The following is a 23,362-nucleotide window of genomic DNA, read 5'->3' on the forward strand; positions in this document are numbered from 1 at the left end:
AAATGGGGTGGGTGGGAAGGAAACCCAAACCCCGCTGCCACCCAGTGTCTCCCTGTAGGAGGTTAATTCCAGTCTCCCTCATATTTCTTCTCCAGTTCTCTTTGTTACCCCTTATTGTCCTTGTCTTGTGTTCTTGTCCTGTTTTCTTCTAGTGTTTGCTCCCCACATGGCTAGCAAGGGTCAGGGATTGTTAGCCTGATGTTCACTCCCCATGGCATCACTGAGCTCTAATAGGAGTACTGCTTTTGCTTATATGAATTATGCTAGATTTGAAAACTGCTCTGTACTTGGGGGCCAACTTTGAAAGCACAGACTTCTGTGCTGTTCTTTGGATATGTTTTGGATTTGCTCTTGTTGAGCTGTCAGTGGAACAATGGCATTCTCCTTAGACCCGCCTTTCTGCTTTATATCCTGAAAGTATATCCCAAAAGGAGTTGCGGAAGGCAGAAGCAGTCAGCATGTGTGGGTGACTTTCCAGGAGTGTTTTCTAGAAAGAGACAAGGGAAGTTGAGCTGGTCCGGCAGGAAGGGAGGGCTGAGGGGGGCAAAGGGTAGACTGAAAAGCCTTGTTCTTGTCCTTAGGTCTTTACCCACCTGGAGACCTCTGGCCCACGCAGCCCGTGTGTGTGACGAGCAACTTCAACTGCGCCGTGGAGAACAGCATGCCTGGCGTGATGCAGGGCCCGGCCCCCGTGCATAATAGGTATGGAGTCTCTTCTCTGATCACTGCCTTGTTCAGCCTAAGAGCTTGCAGTGGGGAATTTGAGTTCAGTCTGTGAGGCAGGCCTTCCAAAACTGGGGGCCAGCCTACCTTCCCCAGTGCACCTTAGCTGGATGTTTCCAGTTGCCTTTTGGAGTTGCATTGTGAGGTCTTAGAAACCAACAAAGCATGGGTAGGAGAAACATGAAAGGAAATAAGAGTAACATAGCTGGGACCCCAGCATTATTTTCCTCCTTAAGTTGAAAAGATGATCTGTTAATAGAGGCCTGTTTGGAAAGACAGTCACTCATAGTTCCCACCACCTACCAGAGCAGAGATTTCCATTTTCCTGTGGCAGTCATCACGAACACATTTAAAATATTAAGAAATGGGGCACCTGGGTGACTCCTGGGTGGTGGTGGAGCATCTGCCTTTTGCTCAGGTCATGATCCCGAGGTTCTGGGATCCAGTCTTGGATCACGCTCCCCTCAGGGAGCCTGCCTCTCCGTCTGCCTGTGTCTCTGCCTCAGTGTGTCTCTCATGAATAAATAAATAAAATCTTTAAAAAAATACAATGTTAAAAAAAATACAATGTTAAGAAAGATCAGATAGTTTGAGTATTAAAAAAACAGTTACACTATAGCAGTTTCTTGAATTTGCTCCTGGATGTTACTGTCATTCAGGAATGGAAACATGAGAAGATGTTGGCATCTCCTTTTAATCACAGAATCCATTTGAAGTTTTCTAGTTTGGTTCAGTGTATTACGGTGCTGTTTACTTTCTTCCCTGTATAACGAAGAATTCAGTTTATAATTGTGATCAATGTATCTGTTGCAAATCAGTCTCAGCACTTGTGGTTCCCCTGAGATGAATGCTGGCCCTGCTCCAGCTGAGGGGGCAGGTGTCAGAGCAGCGCCTCTGCCTCCGGGGGTTGGCTCAGACCCCCAGACTCTTCCGGAGTGCTCCTAACCCCCGCCCTGGACTCTGTATCGGATTAGACTCTCGCTGGCCAGGTTGTGAAGGTCGGCCTTGCAGGACAAGGCCGTGTCATTGGTGGAGAGCATTCCCTTGGAGGTCTTTGATCCCGAGACTTGAGAAAGTACATCTTTTCTTTTCCAAAACGGGGGTGGAGTTGGGGGGGGATTCACAGTGATTAGGATGCTGGGCAATAACATCGTTTTCCTCTTTCTGTACTTGATCTTTTGACCTCCTGTTTCTGAAACCAGACCTCTTGTTTTTTTGTAGCAGTTTCATTGATTGGAGTGCGACCTGTGAAGGCCCGTTCCCCAGTGTGTACTGTCCATTGGAACTGAACGATTATAATGCCTTTCCGGAAGGTAAAAGCTATTCGAGCAATCCCAGTGCCATTCTTTTACTCTCATGAAAGTCAAAGCAGGAAGTCTGTGGATCTGAGGCATGAACTGCAGAAGAACGTACCTTGTAAAAGACAACTTGGATATAATTGACACAGAACATTAGTTTCAGGTGCAGGGCATAACACGGGACGGGACGTGATGGCTCCAGTAAGTCTAGTTACCAGCCATCCCCGTACATTGTTACGGGTGTTCTCTCTTTTGAGGGAACCTTTTAACATCTCTTAGCAAGGTACAAAACAAGAACACAACTGTTCTTGATGATGATGATGCTGTTAACTCTGCCCCCCAGGACTGCACATGCTGTCTCCAGGCTTGATTCGTCTTACCACAGGGAGCTTATAGCTCTCGAGCAGCTTCACCCAATTTGCATACACCCCATTCCCCTCCACCCGACCCCTGCCTCTGACGACCACCTGTCTGTTCTCTGTATACATGGGCTTGGTTTTTTGTTGTCCTTTGTTTGTTTGTTAAGGATGTGCCTTTAAAAACAAAACAGATGAACACAGAGGAAGGGAAGGAAAAATAAGACAAAAATCAGGGAGACAAACTATAAGAGACTCCTAACCATAGACTGAGGGTTGCTGGAGGGGAGGTGGGTGTGGGATGACTGAGTGATGGGCATGAAGGAGGGCAGGTGATGGAATGAGCAACTGATGAATCACTAAATTCCACCTCTGAAGCTAATAATAAATGTTAATTAAATTGAAATCTTTTTTAAAAAAAGATTGCACCTTTAATGAGAACCTGTGAGAGTGGTTCCCGTTGTGCGTGCCCGCCGCGGATAATCGTTCGTGGCCTCAAAAAGCCCTCTCCACCTGGCTGATGGGGGCCTTCTGCACATAACGCTCGCCTACGTAGTCCTTCACACGTGGTAGACCCAGGTCACTTGGATGTCTGTGGCCCTAAGATCCTAGATTATCCTGGGAGGCCGAGGCGTTAGGTGTTTGCTGTGCTTGTTAGGGCAGCCAAGTCCCCTGTGAAGCTTGCCCCTACCGGGACCTGACTGCTGCCTGGGGCCGTGTCACGGAAGGACAGGTGGCAGCAGAGCTGGGAGGGGAAATAGCGGACGCCTTGGGCGCAGGCAGTGGTAAGGACGGCGGTAGGAGCTGCGAGGTGTCTGACAGGCCGCAGAGGTGTTCTTACCCATTCCAGTCTGATCCTGATCCTGATTTTTCGCACTGGGCTCCCTTCCGGAGGCAGATGCCAGGGGTCTAAGCAGATGTACTTAAGGGGACTTGGGCCACACCTTGCTCCGCGCCAGCCACAGGGGGGTGCTGTGGTGACTTTCTCCTGGCCTTGCGAGGCTGTGTCTATTACAGGGCACCCAGATGTCCCGCGGATGACACCCCCCCAACTATTGTCAGATAGTAGCCTCTCACTATGTCACAGTGTCACTCCTTCACCTCAGCTCATCTCCGCTCATCTCCTCACTGAGGCCGTTTATTACCTCCCAGGATCACAAGATATTTTGAGAGAGAAATAAAAAGAGGGCGGGTTCGCATAACTTCTATTATAGTATGTTATGATTTCTCCATTTTATGAGTCCTTTATAATTAATCATAAATTTATAAATTAATCTTCATTTCTAACTTACAAATTAAACTTCAGCTTGATTTATACGTGAAACTTGAGCACAGGTGTTTACACATAGGAAGGAAACCTAACGTACGTAGGGTTCACTAGTAGCCGCGGCTTCAGGCATCCACTGGGGGTCTTGGGACATATCTCCCGTGGACAAGGCAGGGGACAGCTGTACCTTCCTACTTAGCTAAGAAGTGCTGGATTCCTATTGCTTTTGTCAGTCCACGTGGAATGTGTGCAGGAAGCTGAGGTGGGCGTGACGGGTAATAAAGGCAAACGTTGAGGACTGCTAAGAATCTGGACACAATTGGAATCTATAGTAGTGCTTATCGGAAAGCTTCCCATCAAATTGTCAAATACAGAAAAGTCAAGGCCAGAGGAAGACCTTCGTCACTGAGGGCTTCCCAGATAGTGTGTCCTGATAGATAGTTTTAACCTTGAGAACAACAGCGTAACGGCCCGCCTGGTCCCCATGGGGTGAGCGTGTACACCTGTCTTTAACTCGTCTGTATAGTTTAAGCCTTGAAAGCTTTGGGCCTGTGAGTGAGAATTCAGGTCTGGCCCGCCATCAAAATGTTTACCTATGTTGTTGTTTTCCCTTCTTTGTAGAAAACATGAATTACCCCAATGGCTTCCCTTGTCCTGCCGAAATTCAGACAGACTTTTTGGATCACACCTCTCCATCTACCTGGAGCCCCCCACCCAACATGCCTACTGCCTGGGGACATGCCGGTCTCCTCAATTCTCCGGTCAGTGACCTCGGGCAGCTCTGAGTTCTTTCTGGTGCTTGTTTCCTGGTCTCACTTAACTTGAGCGTTGGGTTCAGATCAGCCAAGGCCTGTTTCCTTGAGGTCTCAGAAGCCAGGCTAACCAGCCTCTGGGGGAACCTAACCCATAGGTCAGACAGATGGGGGCTTGCAGACATTGGCAGGCTAGTCACCCTGAATGAGAGACGCCCCAGATGACACTGAGGAGCGATGGTGTGTAGATAAGATCGAATCTGGACCAGGAAACCTTCCGTGTTTATGTGGCCCTGCTGATCTTTTCATCTGTGCTCAGAGATGAACATGAGTCCCAGGAAGGTCGGTCAGTGGTCAGTGACTGGGTCCCCAGGGCTTCCTGCCTGTCAGCACCCTTCTGAGCCTGAAAGCCCCGCGCCTTCTCCCTCTCACATCCACTCAAGACACTTCTTACAGATCGAGGACGTTTGGCCTACGGGTCCTTCCTTGGGTTGAAAATGAGTTTATCCAGCTAGGTGAGGATTTCACAACCCTCTGTTTGAGAAAAGTGGCATTGAGGCATCCCAGAGGGTTGAGAATAGTTTACTGACTTCCAGGTGACTTGAATTGGCATCACTGTGGTGTCCACTGGTATGCATTCAACCTTGATGTTGCCTTTCCAAGAAGGTTTCTGGTTTGGTTTGTTTTTGTTTTTGTTTTTGAAGGCTTCTGTTTTTTAAAAAATTTTCTTTTTTTTCCCCTTCCTCATGTACACTTCAGCCCTACCTCACAAGCACCCGAAGCTTGTCTCCAATGTCTGGACTTTTTGGTTCCATCTGGGCCCCGCAAAGTGATGTATATGAAAATTGCTGCCCCATTAATCCTGCCACGGAACATTCAACTCACATGGAAAACCAGGCTGTCATGTGCAAGGAATACTACCCAGGGTTTAACCCGTTTCGTGCCTATATGAACCTGGACATATGGACTACCACGGCAAATAGGAATGCAAGCTTCCCACTATCCAGAGACTCGAGCTACTGTGGGAATGTGTGAAAAGGAATTTGATTTTTAAATAATGTGAATAAAGAGGTTTGTGTTTTCATTACTAGCATACTGGTTGTTGAGATAGAGTATGACATTGGTGGATATTTTGGCACTTTTATATGAAAATAAATTTTTTTAATGAAATCTGGGTGCTCTATTTTTTTTAACCCACTATAAATCATTGGTAGAAGCTTAAGCATCCCTATGTCATAACTTCATAACTTGTGTATCAGCCTCACTAAATGCTTTAAATTGGAACAAGGGGAATTTCTAAGAAGGTAAGAGTTGAGAAGGAAGTGGCTGCTCTGGTTCTCCTCCTTGGGCATCAGACTCCCTTCCTCCCCCCATCCCCCAGGAACTTTGGAAATGACCTTTTTCTGGCGACATTGCCAGAAATTCTGATTGAACTGCCCCTTGGCTCAGGCAGGCAGGGTTTTGCTTCAAGCTCTGTGTTGATGGTGCGGTGCAGCCAGTGTTGAGAGCTGCTGGCCGGGAACCCTGCTGAGCAGCTTGCCCACTTGCCTGGATGGAGCCTGCTCAGGGTGGAGGGTGGCTCTTTCCCGTCCTGGTGGCCACAGCTGTTGGGTGAAGCAGAGAGCCTAGAGCTCTTCTGCTGGTTCGGGAGAGCCGGAGTGTTCCTGCCCCCATTGTGCCAGTGTGAGGGCAACAAGGGCAGCGGGGACGTTCTGGTAAGTGTTGGTCTCCCCCTGAGCGGGCAGGCTTACTCCAAGTATAAAAACTCAGGGGAGTTTGGTAGCCGAAGCATGTTTGCCAGACCGGTCTGTATCTGCTTGTCAGTGGTTTTAGAGATCCCTGATGGTGGAATTATCTGTGTGCATGTGTAAACTTGGGAACATTTTTAACTTTTAATAAAAGTGTCATAGTTTTACATTTTGTCTTGTCTTTATTGGAAATTCAGTAGGAGAGAGGTTTGAGTGGAGTGCTGGGTATGCCTGCTGCGAATTTCCCTTTGCCATGGCTGTCGGGGGGCCTGGGACGAGGAGGGCAGGTGTACCATAATCCTGGGACCGCCTTTCTGTAAGGAGTGCCTCCAAGCATGCACAGTTGCTAGAAACTGCTCAGGTTGCCCCAGTTAGGCTCCTTCACCATGTTAGAAACCTGGGTGGCTCAGTGGTTGAGCATCTGCCTCGGCCCAGGGCATGATCCCCCTTCCAATGCCACCAAATCATAATTTTAGAGACTCTATGTCCCAGTGGACTCTCCCCCTCATGCACCAGAGAAGGTTTGGTACTTCCTCCTTTATGTCTACCTCACCAGCCTCCCTCCTGACTTGGCCCTTTTCCCTCTACTCACATCTGCAGATTTCTACTTACACTTTTATTTCAGGGCTTTATTCCCTAGCCTGTTCTTACCCTTTCCTTGCCTATCCAGAAGGATGCTGTGTCTAGCATCTTGCTGTAAATATTGAACAGTGATTCTGTGTAAATAGCTGTGGCCATGCCCATGATGAAGAGCAAGCCTTCCAGGTCAGCACATTGAAGATCAGTTTGCTCATCGAAAAAAAAAAAAAAAAACAAAAAAAATGGGATCGAGTTCTGCATCGGGCTCCCTGCATGGAGCCTGCTTCTCCCTCTGCCTGTGTCTCTGCCTCTCTCTGTTTTTCTCTCATGAATAAGTAAATAAAATCTTAAAAAAAAAAAAAAAGAAAGAATCCTGATTTGGGTAAAGCAGACCTCCCGCCCCCAGTGTTGTGAGTCATGTTGAAATAGTTTAGGTCTAGGTATATACCCTGAAGAATTGAAAGCAGGGATTTCAATGTTTGCACACCCATGTTCATAGCATCATCATTCAGAATAGCTCAAAGGTGAGAACAACCTAGTTGCCCACTGACAGATGAATGGATAATCAAAACGTGGTTCTACATAGAATGGGATATTTAGCCTCAAAAAGGAAGACATTTCTGACCTATGCCACAACACGGAGGGCCCATGAAAACCTGATGCTAAGTGAACTAATAGGCCAGTCAAAGGACAGTTACCATATGATGCTACAGGTATGAGGTACCTCGAAGAGTCCCCGGGAGGGAGGTGGGGCGTGTCTAACGTGTACGGTTTTCGTTGGGGAGGATGAAAGCGTTCTGGGATGGATGGTGGTGATGGTTGCACAGCAGTGTGAATGGACTTCGTGCCGCTGACCTGCACACTTCAAAATGATGAAAATGGGAAGTTTTGCATTACGTATATTTTTTACCACACACAAAAATTATTTAGGTTAGCATAAAAGCCCCCAAAGTGTTCAGAATCAAATTTAAAACTCGCAATGGAGAGAGTGTGAGGTGCTAGATGTAGATTCTGTTGAGTAGGATTGTTGATTTTTCCACTTTCATTGATCCCCCAATTTTCCATCAGGAAAACATGAGAAGCCAAAGTTAAGTTTTTATTCCACTGTGTAAAAAAAAAAAGAAAGTAAAACTCTTCACTTTGACTAGAAGATGATCTTTAGCCCTAGGACTAAAATCAATGGCTGTGTGGTATGTGAGCAGATGTGTGAGATGCCAACTTTGGGTTGTGTTCCTAGTGGAAGGAGTGTGGCTGTCTCTTCCGTTTTCCTCCCACTGGCATTGTGGCCTGGACTCCTGACTCCGCTAAGGGTCCGTGTGAGGGCATCAGACCTGATACAGCCTTCCGCACTTGCCCAGGCTCGCTGTCGTCTCCAGTGCCTAGCGTGGTAGCTGATACATAGTGGGGAGGGTAAGGATGCGAGGCGCTGGGGCTACAATTATCTGGCAATTGAAGGGAGTCTTCATTAATTTTTTTTTTAATTTTTATTTATTTATGATAGTCACACACAGAGAGAGAGAGGCAGAGACACAGGCAGAGGGAGAAGCAGGCTCCATGCACCGGGAGCCCGACGTGGGATTCGATTCCGGGTCTTCCAGGATCATACCCTGGGCCAAAGGCAGGCGCTAAACCCCTGTGCCACCCAGGGATCCCGGGAGTCTTCATTATTAGAGAATACTCCAGATCTTCTGTGGTTGGGAGACAAGAAAAGGGCCACCAGCAAGGCAGCAGAGGGAGGGGAAAAATGTCACCACAATTCTTTACATATGAGTAACTTGAGACGTCAGCCTCTGTGCATGGAGCTCGTCATGACCACTGTTGTCACTGTTGGATTGACACTGTTGGACTGTTGTCACGATGGATTACAGTAACACGGGAAAATCTGAGAATCACTGGAGTAAAGGAGATAGAGGAGAACACTCATCCTGCCTTCCAGGACCTTCGAGTTGAATGGAGAATTCATGCTCTTTGGGACCAGATTTCCTGGGGTCTAACTCCTAGGAATCGAGTCCTACAAAAAATAGTAAGATCTTTAGTAAAAATTTTAAAAAGTAATTTTTTAAAAAGTTTAAAAAATAGTAAAAAAAAAACAGATACTACTTTTCTCTTGCTGCCATCGAAAATTCCCACAAACTTAGTGGCTTAAAACATCACAAATTTATGATCTTACAGGCTTGTGGGTCAGAAATCCAACACAAGTCTCACCGGGCTAAAATCATGTCACAGTATTTACTCCCGTGCAGAAGCACTGGGGGGGATCGGCCTTCACCTTTGCTTCCCCCAAGGAAGCTTCTCGAGGCCACCGTGTTCCTCCACTCGTGGTCCCCTTTCTCCATCTTCAAAGCCAGCAGCGGAGCATTGGGCTGGTAACTGCTCCCACTGTCACATCTTTTCAGATGATCTCAGGTGAGAAAGGTTCTCCTAGTCTGCGAACCCATGTGACTAGATTGGGCCACCCAGAGATTCTCCCATCTCAAGGTCCTTCTTTTATCCCGTCTTCAAAATCCTTTTTGTCGTTTGTACAGGTTCCAGGGTTTAGGGTGTGGACTCCTTTGGTGCAGAGTCATTTTTCTGCCTACCACAGATGATGTGTGAGCATGTTCACTACAGAGCTTAGAACAGTGATGAGGGGATCCCTGGGTGGCTCAGCCGTTTAGCGCCTGCCTTCGGCCCAGGGTGTGATCTTGGAGTCCCAGGATCGAGTCCCATGTCGGGCTCCCTGCATGGAGCCTGCTTCTCCCTCTGCCTGTGTCTCTGCCTCTCTGTATGTGTGTGTGTGTGTGTCTCTCATGAATAAATAAAATCTTAAAAAAAATAACAGTGATGAGTTAAAAACAAATGTCCTATAAGAGGAATGTTTAAGTTCTAGTACATACAGATGTTCGAATTCTGGGAAGCCTCTAAAAATTGCAATACAATGATCTAGGCAGTGAAAGAAGTAGGATACAAGGTTATACACAGCATGAACATGGATAGTTGTTTACATATAAATATGGATATTTTATATGGCACGAATTTGATAGGTGTATATAGCAGATCATGGTGTTGGAGGGAGTGATGTGCCATCTGGTGGGTGGGGTTGCAAGTGATTTTTATTTTCTTTTTTGTGTCTTTTTTTTTTCCTATGGTCTATTACAAGTGTGTATCACTATTACTCTGTCTCCTCCCAAATTTTTAATTAAATCTGAAGGGAAAACATTTTTTTTTAACAATGGGGAAAAGTAAGCATGTTAAAAAAACAAGTACTAAAGTCCTAATAAAAGTTACATCATATGCTATAAAGGGACATAGTTTTAAGGCAAAGGCAAAGTGTAGCTTTCACTAAGCATTCCCTAATAAAAATCCTATAAAATGAGGTATGTGGTAATTACGTGGGTTAGGATTAAAGGCGCATCAGGATGTTTTTAAATACTGGTATAGCCAGCATGCAAAATGCAAGGCAATCTAATTATGGTTAATCGAAATACTAGACAAGCATTATAAAAGTCGCCTTAAAAATGCGACTTTGTTAAAATGCAGGTAACATTTATGCCAACTCAAATCAACATTTCAAAATAGTAATTTCTGGGCGGCCCGGGTGGCTCAGCGGTTAGCGCCGCCTGCAGCCCCAGGGCCTGATCCTGGGGTCCCGGGATCGAGTCCCACGTCGGGCTCCCTGCGTGGCGCCTGCTTCTCCCTCTGCCTGTGTCTCTGCTTCTCTCTCTCTCTTTCTCTCTCTGTCTCTCTCTCTCATGAATGAATAAAATCTTAAAGAAAAAAGGAAACCCGTGCCGCCCCCGTGGTGGCCAGCACCCCCCCCCCCCCCCCGGGGCGGACGCGGCTCCACACCCAGCGAGCGCGGGTGCGCGGTTCCCTGCGGCAGCAGCCCGGCCGGCGCTCGGGGCCCTGAGGGGCCGCGGGGGGACCTCGACGCTGGGGTGACAGGGCGCGGGGACCGCCGGGGGCCGACCGTCCAGCCGCGGCAGGGAGGCAGCCTGGGCCGGAGGCGGGAAGCCGCCCCTGAGGAGGAGGGCGAGGCCCGAGACAGTCAGCGGGGATCTGAGAGGCCGCGGGGGGATCTGAGAGGCCGCGGGGGGATCTGAGAAGTCGCGGGGGGATATGAGAGGCCGCGGGGGGATCTGAGAGGGGCAGGGGGATCTGAGAGGCCGCAGAGGGATCTGAGAGGGGCAGGGGGATCTGAGAGGGGCAGGGGGATCTGAGAGGGGCAGGGTCTGAGAGGGCAGGGGGATCTGAGAGGCCGCAGAGGGATCTGAGAGGCCGCGGGGGGATCTGAGAGGGGCAGGGGGATCTGAGAGGCCGTGGGGGGATCTGAGAGGCCGCGGGGGGGATCTGAGAGGCCGCGGGGGATCTGAGAGGCCGCAGGGGATCTGAGAGGCCGCAGAGGGATCTGAGAGGGGCAGGGGGATCTGAGAGGCCGCGGGGGGATCTGAGAGGGGCAGGGGGATCTGAGAGGCCGCAGAGGGATCTGAGAGGCCTTGGGGGGATCTGAGAGGTGCTGGGGGATCTGAGAGGCCGCGGGGGATCTGAGAGGCGTGGAGCGATCTGAGAGGCGGCAAGAGATCTGAGTCGCGGCAGAGGGATCTCAGAGGTGGGGGGATGGGAGAGGCGGCAGAGGGATCTGAGAGGTGCTGGGGGTTCCGAGAGGCCGTAGGGGGATCTGAGCGGCTGCAGAGGGATGTGAGTGGCGATGGGGGATCTGAGAGGCGTCGAGCGATCTGAGAGGCGGCAAGAGATCTGAGACGGGGCAGAGGGATCTGGGAGGTGGCAGGGACGGCAGGGGCATCTCAGAGGCGGCTGCCGGGCAGGCCGGGGCTTGGCGCTGGGGACCTGCTGCACCGTGGCACCCGCAGGCCGTACTCTACCCAGCCAGAAATTGGCTTTTTTTTTTTCTTTAAGATTTTATTTATTCCCGAGAGACGCACAGAGACAGCAGAGGCACAGGCAGAGGGAGACGCAGGCTCCTCGCGGGGAGCCCCACACGGGACTCGATCGGGGTCCCCGAGGTCACGCCCTGGGCCCAAGGCAGACGCTCTCCCCTGAGCCCCCCCAGGCGTCCGGGCAGAAGTACCTTTATTGTTTGTCCTTTCTGTAGAAAATATGGATAACCGACAGGAAAAAAAAAAAAAGAAAAAGACAATCATTCTAATCCGACCACCCATCCAGATCCAGAAGCGCTGACCGGTTCCGGGCGCTCCTCCGAGCTGGTCCCGCGAGCGCGCGTTTAGGAAAAGGCCGATCTGCGTCGTCCCGTGTGGCCTGGCGTCCTGAGCATCGAGCGGCAGGGCCCGGCCTTCCCCTTCCGAGGGCCCCGCCCGCGGGGCTCTGTCCGCCCGTCGGGCCGGCTTGATAGAGAGGCCTCAGCCTGGAGGCCGCCCTCCTCCCACTTGGTCACTACATCACTCATTTGTTCGACACATTTTTCTGAGGGGGCACTTGATGGGAGGAGCACTGGGCACTGGCTGTTCTATGTTGGCAAATCGAATTCAAATTTTTAAAAAATGTAAAAAAAAAAAAAAAAAAAAAAACAAACCCCACGCCAATAAAACCCCCCACAGATTTTTACTTCATGAGTCCCCGCAGGCTCTGCAGGTGGCCTGTGACCTGGCCGGGGCTCATTCAATGCAGTGCAGCACCTGTCACTGCCAGGTTTGGGTTTTTGGTCTGGGCCTACCGGAGTGAAGGACACAGGCGTGACCCCTTCGGCCTTGGGGCCAGCGCTCCAGAGGAGGCCACAGTACACCCATGCATTAGCTATTTATGTCACCTGGCAAATCACCCCAGAATTTAGTGACTTAAAATGACAACACTTACTACCTCCCAGTTTCTGTGAGTCAGGAATCCAGGAAGGCCTTACTTGGGGCTTCTGCCCCAAAGAGGGGGTTGACTGGGCCTGAAGCCGCCTTAAGGCTCCGCTGAGGGCCTCTGTGCTTCCGAGCTCATGCGTGTGGCTTCTTACTGGTTGTCGGCCACAGGCTGCCTCAGTTTTTGGCTGCATCCGCCTCTCCATTTGGGCAGCTTCATCAGCGTGAGCAAGGAGAGAGAGAGGGAGAACTTACGGTCTTTGAGAACATTAGCTCACAAGTGGCGGCCCATCGTTTCGCCATATTCCACTGGCTAGAAGCAGGTCCCTAAGTCCTGCTCACACGCGGGGGACGGATGACACACAGACTCGAATATCAGCAAACGGGGATTTGGGAAAGCCATTTTAGAAGGCCGCCAACCATAGTCATCAATAAATAAGGCAATTCCAGATCATGTTCAGACCGGGAAGGAAGTCAAATAGGGAGGAGGCTTGGAGCCCCTGGAGCCCTGGGGAGGTCCTCCTGTGTGAGTGGTCAAGGGAGACCTCGGGAGGAGGCGCCAGGCAAGCAGAGACCGAATGACCAGACCCCATCTGAGGGCAGCCTGGGTGGCTCAGCGGTTTAGTGCCACCTTCAGCCCAGGGTGTGATCCTGGAGACCTGGGATCGAGTCCCACGTTGGGCTCCCTGCATGGAGCCTGCTTCTCCCTCTGCCTCTGTCTCTGCCTCTCTCGTGAATAAATAAAATCTTAAAAAAAAATAAAAAAGAAAGAGCCCATCTGAGAATATGCCTTCCAGATAGAGGGAACAGAAAATGCAAAGTGAAAGGATGGGCTCTGGGTCAGGGGAGGCCAGTGACATGGAGCCACGTAAGGTGAGAGCCTTATAACAAACCCATGAGGTAAATAGAATCTGCATTTTAAGATAATGAATAACTTCTCTAAGATCGCACAGCTTGGAGGTCACATAGCACACCCATGGGTTTGAGATTGTGCCTACCTGATGCTAAAATCCATGTTTTTGCCACACCAGTACCTTGTGGTTCATTGCAGAATCCACTAGAGAGGATGATGGAGGGTAATCAGCACCCCAGTGGCCCGGACAGGACACCAAAATAGTCCCGAGGAAGCTGGGGTAGTAGGTCATGGTAAAGGGAAAACCTGGCCAGCAAGCTCTTTAATGTGGCATGAAACCCAGGTTGAGCAGCAGCCCTGAGTCACCTGAGACTCAGCTGCTGCGTCTTTTGTAGCTAAGTGAATAAACGGAGTTTTGCAAATAACCCCACCTCGTTGCTAAAATCCAATGTTTACATACTGTTGCTTTGTTTCCTTCTGTTTTTCTCCAGTCATTCCTGTGAGAGAGCTGGCCCAACGTGCAGGTGCAATCCGGGCATCTTCAAGCTGGGAGAGGTGGAGGCTGGTTTGGACCAGTCCTCAGCCACCAGGCAGGACCTCGGGCCCGGGGCAGGGCTCCATGCTCCCTCAGACATCTTTCCCACTGGGCCTTCTGCTTGGGCACAGCTCTTGATAACTTGTGTCCCTTCCTGCATTACACCTCTCTCCCTCCCCCCACCAAGATGCTCAGTCCGGTGTCTGGCATGCAGAAGGTACTTCGTGAAAGTTCAACACCTGAATGACAGGACACCTACCTGTACACAGCAGACTGGGATGTGTGTGAAAACACTACAGCAGCGGAAGACAGAAGCTGAGCTGCAGCTATTATTTAACATTTATTTATTTAATTTATTATTTTTTAAAAGATGTGTTTATTTTTTTTAATTTTTTAATTTTTGTTTATTTATTTTAGAGAGCACAAGAGCTGAGGGAGGGGCAGAAAGGGAGGGAGAGAGAGAGAGAGAGAGAGAGAGAGAGAGAGAGAAAGGCAAACTTCCTGCTGAGCAGGGAGCCCAATGCAGGGCTTGATCTCATGACCCTGAGATCACGACCTGAGCCAAAATCAAGAGTTGGATGCCCAACCAACTAAGCCCCTCAGGGGCCCCTGGGTCGTAGCCATTTCTTTGCTTTGTTTGCTTTGCCATATCCAGATGACATAAACCAGGAAGTCAGTGACTCTATGTGTGACGAAACCCAGTGACTCAACCTGGGTTTTGTGCCACATTAAAGAGCCTTGTCTCTAAGATATCCCCAGTGGGAACTGGCATCTCTCCTCAAGGCAGTGGCCCTCCACTTCTCCGTGAGATCTGACCCTACACACCCGCCCTCCTTTTTAACCTCTCCTATTGTAAATTCTCCCACCTGAGGTGGTCCTCTGCTCCCAGTTACTTCTCCTTTCCTGACTGCTCTCCTGGCCTCCCTATACCCTGGGAGTGAATGACAGTACGACTGGGCCCTAGGCCGCCTTCTGTCCCTCCTCAGAGAACTCCGCACTCAGCTGTAGTCTTCACTCTGTGCTGATGACCACATGTTCCAGATGTTTTGTTTTTAAAGATTTTATTTATTCATGAAAGACAGAGAGAGAGAGAGAGAGAGAGAGAGAGGCAGAGACACAGGCAGAGGGAGAAGCAGGCTCCATGCAGAGAGCCCGACGTGGGACTCAATCCCGGGACCCCAGGATCACGCCCTGGGCCGAAGGCAGCACTAAACCGCTGAGCCACCCGGGCTGCCCTGTTCCAGATGTTTGATCACAGGATGATGCAGCCTGAATTACTGAGTACCTGGAGCAAATTTCCCTGGAGACTTGCCTGGATCCACAGTGGGTTCTGTATGTTTGTTACAGCAGCATCACCTGTTCTGATTGATACACATTCCCACCTGCCATCAATCCTTTCCCATTTACACTATTATATATGTATGCATATACATATATATTTACTTTATATATACATATATATACTTAAGCATTTAAGATTACTTGACATATTGTATATTTATTTACTTGTTTGTAGAGGCCATCAGTGCCACTCATCAAATATTTTCACCTCTCTGCCTCTGGATATGTGGTAAGATTGTGGTTGGGTCAGGCCGTGTTCTAGAGTTTTCCTTATGCACAACAACTGGCCCCTTGAACTTATTCTGGGTCCTAGAATGTGGCAAATAGACCCTAAGCTGGTCTCCGTGATTTCTAAAACCTGGTGTTTATGCCTTTGTATAATAGCCTCCTGTCCAGGGTGAGGAGACCTGTGACTTACTTGTAACCCATAGAATACAGTGAAGGTGATGGGATGTCACTCTCATAATTATGTTACCTTGTATAAGACTGTATCTTGCTAGCAAACTAATTCTCTCTCTCTCTCTCTCTCTCTCTCCCTCCCTCTCTCTCCCTGTTGCTGTCTTTGAAGATGAAAGCTGTTCATGAAGTAAGTAGCCACGTTGGAGAAGCCCAAGTAGCAACAAACTGCAGGTGGCCTAGTCTAGGAGCCAACAATGACCCCAAGTAAGAAACTGAAACGCAGGAAATGAAATTGGTCAACCTAAAAAAAAAAAAAAAAAAAAAAAAAAAAAAAGAAATTGGTCAACCTCAACCTAAACCTAAAACATCAGGAAATGAATTTGGCCGAAACCATGAGGGTGCTTGGAATTGAATTTTTTCCCAGTTTAGCCTGTGATGAGAGCCCCAGTCAAAACCTGGACTTCATCTGGATGAGAGCCTGAGCAGACGACCCAGCGAAGCCACGTCTGCCATGGTGGCCTCCCTTTCTACCTGACAAACTTCACGAGGGTAGAGAGTTTGTTTTGTTCGCTTGTATTTCTCCAGCGTTGCTTAGCACATAGTGGGCATGCAATAAGTATTTACTGGATGAATGAATAAATGGGAAAGAAATTTGTTTTGCTTAACTTAAAAGAGAGATAGTTGCCCATAATAAATTCATTACATTTAAGTTGTACACATATTAAATGCATTATGTATACATATAACATGTATTGAAAGATCTGCAGCAGTTAAACTTTGCCATTATTATTATATAATAATATAATATATTATTATAATATATTGTATATTATAATTATAATAATTATAATTATATAATATATAAATATATAATATACTATATTATTATTGTTGAATTCCAAGTCTTATTATGCACAAAGCTCATATGATTCGATCCGTGGTAGAATGAACTTTATTCTAAAGCAAAATAAGGATCCTATAAAATGACTGTTTCTTAATCCATATAAATAAGACCAAATTTCCACTGGTTATGGGAAATTGGCTGTCAGTATTTTCACCAAACTTGGAGAACACGTCTGGAATAGTCTGACTTACAACATAGGCTATGTAGTGTACAAGAAGTCACTTAGTGGGATCCGGTGGTTTAAATACGAACCTCAAAATGCAAGGCATGAGGACAAGCCTCAGTTTGGCATAGAGCCATTTCTCACATGGACAACTTCATAAATGTACTCTAAATATTTATTATGTAATGACAGTTAAAATTCTCCTGAGCGATAGAAGAGATGAAGAGTCAGCCAGAAATCAAATATGTGGATGTTTGTGGTAAATGTTATATCGTGAAGCGGCCTCCATCTGCCAACTCTCAAGCTTCTGGACTCTTTTGGGTACAACTTGCGTAGAATCATGGCCCCCCAAAGGTATCTACATCTTAATCCCTGCAACCTGTGAACATGCCACGGTAGAGGGCAAAGAGGGACTGAGGTTGCCCATGGAATTAAGGGTGTCTTTCAGCTGGCTCTGAGATGGGGAGATTATTCTGGATTATCTGGGTAGGCCCAATGTCACCACAAGTGTCCTTGTGGGTGAGAGAGGGGGCCCAGGAGTTAGAGTCCGAGACAGAGCTGGAGCTGCAACGCAGCCAGCTTTGAAGACAGAGGAGGAAGGCGCAAAACTGACCCGTCCTGTTTCCCTGGACGCTGCTAGAACACAGGCGGCCACGGGCCCGGAGAGCAAGGGCAGCCTCTCACGGCCTGAGCCCAGATTGCCACAGGGCAAGGTTAGGAGGGCCAGGTGGCACCTGCACACAGGAGCGCGTGTGACGGGAGCCGAACCCTGACGCTAGGGAACGCAAATCACTCAAGCTGGGCTGCAAGCAGGCCTGCCCTCTGCTCCCGAGGGAGGCACCTGATCCGCCCAAGCTGAGAAGCGGAGTCATAGCACGAGAGCAATGGCTCTAGTGTACAGGCCACTTTTTACCTCTACCCTCTACTGTAACCTTTCTTATTTATTTTTTTTAAGGATTTTATTGACTAAATTTGAGAGAGAGAGAGAGAGAGAGAGAGGGAGAGAGAGAACAAGCAGGGGGAGCAGCAGAGGGAGAAAGAGAAGCAGAGTCCTGGCTGAGCCAGGAGCCTGACTGGGATCATGACCTGAGCCAAAGGCAGACTCTTGGTTGAGTGAGCCACCCCGGCGCCCCTCGTCTAACCTTTTAACAACCCCTTAAAGAGGTAACATTCCCAAGAACCTGAGGCCCTGAAACCCAGAATGACACACTCGAGACCACCCACCCAGTAAGGGCCGCCCCCCCCCCCCCATGTTTCCTGTGGCTTCCCATTCTCATGCTATCGGTCAATAGGTCCATTTGAGCAGCTCCTCACCTTTGAGGGTATGAAAGTCTTATAAAAGAGTAGATTGTTATTCAGGCTCTCCCCCTGGTGATCTGCAAACGGCAGATACTAAATTCAGCCAATAGAAAGAACATGGGCTGTGGGATTAGATGTGGGTGGTTCAAATCCTGACTATGCGTCCCTAAGGAGCCTCAGGCTACCCATCTGCAAAATGGGGTCATAATTCTTTCATAGGGATGCGAAGAGACTTGTGCCTCATGGGTCATGTCGTTCAGGCTGTCCCTCATGGAACTAGTTGCCCAGGCTAGTGAGCTTCCCACAACTGTGAGCTTCTTGAGGAAGCCCACAGGGCCGTCGGCTTCTGGGCTGCTCCCCCCAGCAACTAGCACCATGCCTGACATAAAAAAAGACATGCTGAATAAACATTTGTTGACAGAGAAAGTCTGGCACCTCGTAGGTGCTTGATGGTTGTTGTCTCTTCCCACCTTCCCTTCACCAGCCCTGCCTTCTGGATCGGCTTCCCGGACGGAGGGCTGTGTGCCAGGCAAGGGGCGGTTTCAGCACTAAAGGAAGTCTGGGCTCTCCACGGTCACTGTCATCTCCTAGAACTGAAATTTCATTACGCAAGAGCAAATAATGCAGTCGTTCATGGACAGCCTGGCACAGAACAGGCACCCGTCTCCGCTCCTGGCATAGCCGGCGCCGGCCCAGTTGTGCAAGTCTCTGAAGCTTGAAGCAGAGCGATTCTTCTTGTGTTTCTGTGAGCACCAGGGAAAACCCTCCTGGCAGAGCCATCCCTCATTCTTGGGAGAGAGAACAATGCCCCTTTCCTTCCCACGGCCAAGTCCCACGTCCTCTCCTGTGAGAGAGGGGACTCAGTCACCTAGGACGAGGCCTGTAGCCCTCCCCTGACACAGAGGCAAAATTGGCAAAATGCTTCCACAAATGCAGTTTCCACTAAGTGGGTTCCTCCCTCCCTCCTTTCTCTGTCGCCTCCGTTTTCCTGGACTCGATTCTCTACTTCTGGGGGGGCTCCCCCTTCTTCCCAGATACCTTCCCTTTCCTGTCCCAGCTGAACCGGCGTGAGCTGACGCTCTCTGCCTCCAAACTGGGCCTCTGCTCGTTCAACCAAGACTCTGGCCCTCAGGGAAACTGAGCTCATCCCCTCGCACTATGGAAACAATATTCACATCAAAATGGAAAGCCCAATAATATTAACATTTCTTTTCTTTTTTTTTTAAGGATTTTGTTTATTTATTCATGAGAGACACACAGAGAGAGGCAGAGACACAGGCCGAGGGAGAGGCAGGCTTCCTGCAAGGAGCCCGATGTGGAACTCGATCCCGGGACCCCAGGATCACACTCTGAGCCAAAGGCAGATGCCCAACCATCGAGCCACCCAGGTGCCCTAATATTTACATTTCACAGTGTACGTGCTTTTTATCAAAGAGGCTTATTAATCCAAGTGAACGCTGTCTATAGCACAGTTTCCATAGAGAATTGTCGGCCAGCCCTTTGGAGAGGAAGATGATGGGGATCGTCAGTGGTCTCCACTGGATCAGGTCTGTCCCCGCCCTCTGGGTATCATGCCTCAGTGGGCCAGAGACTAGACAGGTTTGGGAGCTGATTATTTGAACAGTACTCGTTTATCTGAAAACTTCCCCAACAATCCGCTTAAGATCAGAAACAAATGCTTTTTAGGAAAAACAGTGGAGAAAAAAAAATCTACCCAGAAGTCCACACCTATTCAGGTTGTTTAATTTCCTCTTTAAATTTTTGTTCTTTGCCAGCACAGCTTTGAAGCTGTGTCATTTCATGTCTAAAAGGTCCTTGGTTGGGGTAGTGGAAAGGGACGTGGGGGGGGGGGGGTTGGGGTGACTGGGTGACGGGCACTGAGGGGGGCACTTGGCAGGATGAGCACTGGGTGTTATGCTATATGTTGGCAAACTGAACTCCAATAAAAACAATTAAATTAAATTAAAAATAAATAAAATAAAAGTTCCTTGGTCGACCAACCTGCAATCCCCCCTCTTCTCGTTCCCCTCCTTACCTACTTTTGCCCAATGTTTTTGCCCGTATGTTGACAGACAGCTGTGTTTCTCCAGTTGCTTTTCCATGAAACAAAGATCTTTATTCATTTGACTCTCCCCACAGGGCAAGCCACATCTAGCACATACAGACGCAGGCATCACTCGCGTCCTGCCCAGGGCACCTTGCCTGGTGTCCACAACTTTGCTCACTGCACAGGGACCAGGCCTTGGTCAAGACGGCACAGTCAGCAAGAGGGCCCACCGTCTCCGTGGGCAGCTGCCACACTACACTGCCCTCCTGCTCTAGCTTCATGTTGTCAGAAATGTTTTAAAATCACTCTGAAATAATATTTCTCACAAAGGGCAAGAGCTGTAGCATCTGAACCTTCTAGAAGAGTGCCTGGACCGTTTGACAAATGAACAGTTAAGGTAGGACTCGACCCCACTGTACCCATAGCAAGCAGGTGTTCCTGCTGTTCCCTCCTTACCTGGCAATGCCATCATGAAGCTCAACAGGGTCTGGGGGTGGAGAGGTAGGGGCCGCTGGAATCAGAAAATCAAGGGGACCAGGACCAGAGGAAGCGACTCTGCGATATTCTTTTTCCCCAGGACAGACAGATGTTCTCATTATTTGCAGTTTGCTTCGATGGGCCGAACCTACAGCAAACTAGAGAGGACTAGGTTCTCATAGTTTAAGTCCTAGGGGCCTGTCCTGAAATTCTGGGTGCTGTCTTCTGGGTAAGAACCGTCACCCCCACTTAACACACGTGAAAACTAGGTCGTGTGATCCATTCGGGCATAAAGCTAACTCGTGGAAGAGACAAAGCGCTGGCCCTCGACAGGCCATGTCCCCCTAATGCTGTGGAAGTGGGGCGCCACCGGGTGTGCCGAGCCCTGGAAATCAGGCTTTGGATCTCTGCTGCATGGGCCACGTTTGGGGGGCTGCCCCGAGTCACTCCAGAAGCTGATTTATGGCAGAGACTCAGAGTGGGTCTCTGAGGGCTGGCGTCGCATATTTTTAAGAACTTGTTTATTTTTGTAGGAGAGAAAGTGAAAGGCTGCAGTGATAATGATGACAATAACGGCTAATAGTTACTGACCTCCTTCCGTAGGCCAAGCCTTCTGTGAGTATCTGTGACCTCGCACAGGACAGAAAATCACCTGGGATTTGAGAGTCCCTCTCTCAAGCCCTTATTCGATGATCATTGAACTTTCTTCTTGGGCTTTCAAGAGCAAATGACATCATTTTAGGCAATGTTTGTTCCGCTCAAGATGCTTACATGTGGCAATCATCCTTGAATTGTGCAATGCATTTGGGCCACATTTGGGTAAAGAAATCTCACAACAAAATGGGCACACGGACACACAGTGCATAAAAAATTCAGTTTTCTGTGATTTGAGTGTTCACTTCACAGTCCCACTGAATATGTGTAGCAAGATCATGCAGCACGGGGAGTGGTCTACGGAGAACTAGTGAAATGCACGGTGCGTGGGCTTTGAAACCAGTCCACGTTGTGGCTCCAATCCCAGTTATGTTACTTAGCAAGTTCCTGAGCCCTTCTGAGTCTCCTTGAATTTAAAATACAGATAGTTGCATAAAATGCACCTGCCTCATTGACTTGCTATAGGAGTAAGCAAACACGCATAATGCAAGGAGCAGAGATCTTAGCACAAGCCAGGGTCTCAACAGGAGTTGAGACCTCCCACCCCTCCACCCCCACTGTGGATTCTACTTGCCAAACTTGACAGTGTTCCCTGACTTCTCCTTTCTTCAAGCTCTGTTCTGTGCCCTGATTTATAGTTCCTTATTTCCTGGTTATCTTGATTTGTTCATTTGCTTATTCAAAGTTTTTTATCGGGATCCTTGGGTGGCTCAGCGGTTTGGCACCTGCCTTTGGCCCAGGATGTGATCCTGGAGTCCCGGGATTGAGCTTCCTGCCTGGAGCCTGCTTCTCCCTCTGCCTGTCTCTCTCTCCCTCTATCTGTGTCTTTCATGAGTAGATAAATAAAATCTTTTTTAATGGGTTTTATTTTATTTTTTTTTAATTTTATTTATTTATTCATGAGAGACACAGAGAGAGAGAGAGAGGCAGAGACACAGGCAGAGGGAGAAGCAGGCTCCATGCAGAGAGCCTGATGTGGGACTCGATCCCAGTTCTCCAGGATCATGCCCTGGGCCGAAGGCGGTGCTAAACCACTGAGCCACTGGGGCTGCCTGATAAATAAAATATTTTTTAAAAAAGTTTTTCTTATTAAATATATAACATGTGCAGGTTTTACTGGGTAGCCCTTGAGGATACAATGATGAACTAAATTAAAAAAAAAAATCCTTTTCCCGTCCTGGTGAGAGAGTCAGATGTTAATCACACAAATGGGTGGGTAGTTACAAAGTGAGATGAATGCTATGAAGGAAAGGAACACACACTTAGGCTTTGGTGTAACGGAAGTGAAGGTGAGTCGAGATCAGAAAGAGAAGTGAGAGTGTCTGTGGCAGGTGGTGATGGTACTAGCGGAGTTGGTGACAATCAATGGTGGAGTTGGTAGTGATGGTAAAGGGTGTGTGGTAAAGGACAGCATTCACAAAAGGAATATGCAAAGGATTTGTGGGGGTGGGGGGTGGAAACTCTGTGTGTCTGGAAATCTGAAAGACCAATGTGGCTGGCACATAGATGGTAAGGGGAAGCAGGGGACAGACACCAGAAGTTTCAGCAGAAGCCATACCACAGACCCTGCAGGGAAGGCCATGCAGCCTCTCTGGATTAGGATCCTCATCCTAAGAACAATTTAGAAGTCAGAGAAGAATTTTTGATAGGAGAGTAGTGTGAAATGATCGGATTTTGCACTGTAAAAAGAACATTCTAGATCTGTACTATCCAATAATGGTAGCTACTAGCTACACACAGCTCTTAAACACTTGAAATGTTCGTCTTAGTTGAGATTTAATGTCCATGTAAGACATGCACTGGATTTCATAGTATGAAAAAAGACTGTACAATATCTCATTCATTTTAAATTATTGATTCCATAATGAAATGATATTTTGGGTGAAATAAAATGTAATTAAAATCAATCTTACCTGTGTCTTACTAACTTTTAAAAACATAGCTACTAGAAAATTTAAATTGACCCTTGTAGCTTGCATCCGTGGCTCCCACTCTATTTTCATTAAACGGAGTTGCTCTAGATGCAGTGTGACCAAGGGGGTCCAGAGAAGGTGGAGCGGATCTGGAGGTTGTTGCTGTAGTCCAGGCGAGAGGCAGGCAGCTGGAACCCGGATCGTGGGAGTGGCCGTAACAGGAGTTGGGTGGGTTCCCGGTAAAATCAGTAGA

General features: G+C 48.5%; 1 protein-coding gene and 1 long non-coding RNA gene across 6 annotated transcripts in view; both read left to right on the top strand.

Annotated features, from left to right (window-relative positions):
- The window catches only part of TMEM131L (transmembrane 131 like), a 161,226-nt gene extending 155,660 nt beyond the window's left edge, over positions 1-5,566 (top strand). For all 4 annotated transcript variants that reach the window (XM_038559066.1, XM_038559067.1, XM_038559068.1 and 1 more), the window contains 4 exons: positions 582-702; positions 1,945-2,036; positions 4,266-4,405; positions 5,156-5,566. In XM_038559066.1, the coding sequence (XP_038414994.1) occupies positions 582-702; positions 1,945-2,036; positions 4,266-4,405; positions 5,156-5,431 (629 nt within the window). In that variant the 3' untranslated portion in view covers positions 5,432-5,566. The remainder of the gene's footprint in view (positions 1-581; positions 703-1,944; positions 2,037-4,265; positions 4,406-5,155) is intronic.
- An 8,997-nt stretch (positions 5,567-14,563) lies between these two features.
- On the top strand, positions 14,564-19,837 carry LOC119869313. Of its 2 annotated transcripts, XR_005370002.1 has the most exons (5): positions 14,564-15,244; positions 15,822-16,201; positions 16,912-17,073; positions 18,503-18,763; positions 19,246-19,837. It is a non-coding gene; the product is annotated as an uncharacterized LOC119869313 (long non-coding RNA). The 2 variants fall into 2 exon arrangements; XR_005370001.1 differs by having other exon boundaries at positions 14,564-16,201.
- The last annotated feature ends 3,525 nt before the right edge of the window (positions 19,838-23,362 follow it).

The sequence above is a fragment of the Canis lupus genome, chromosome 15, assembly GCF_011100685.1.
Source record: "Canis lupus familiaris isolate Mischka breed German Shepherd chromosome 15, alternate assembly UU_Cfam_GSD_1.0, whole genome shotgun sequence".
In the NCBI taxonomy this organism is placed as follows: Eukaryota; Metazoa; Chordata; class Mammalia; order Carnivora; family Canidae; genus Canis; species Canis lupus.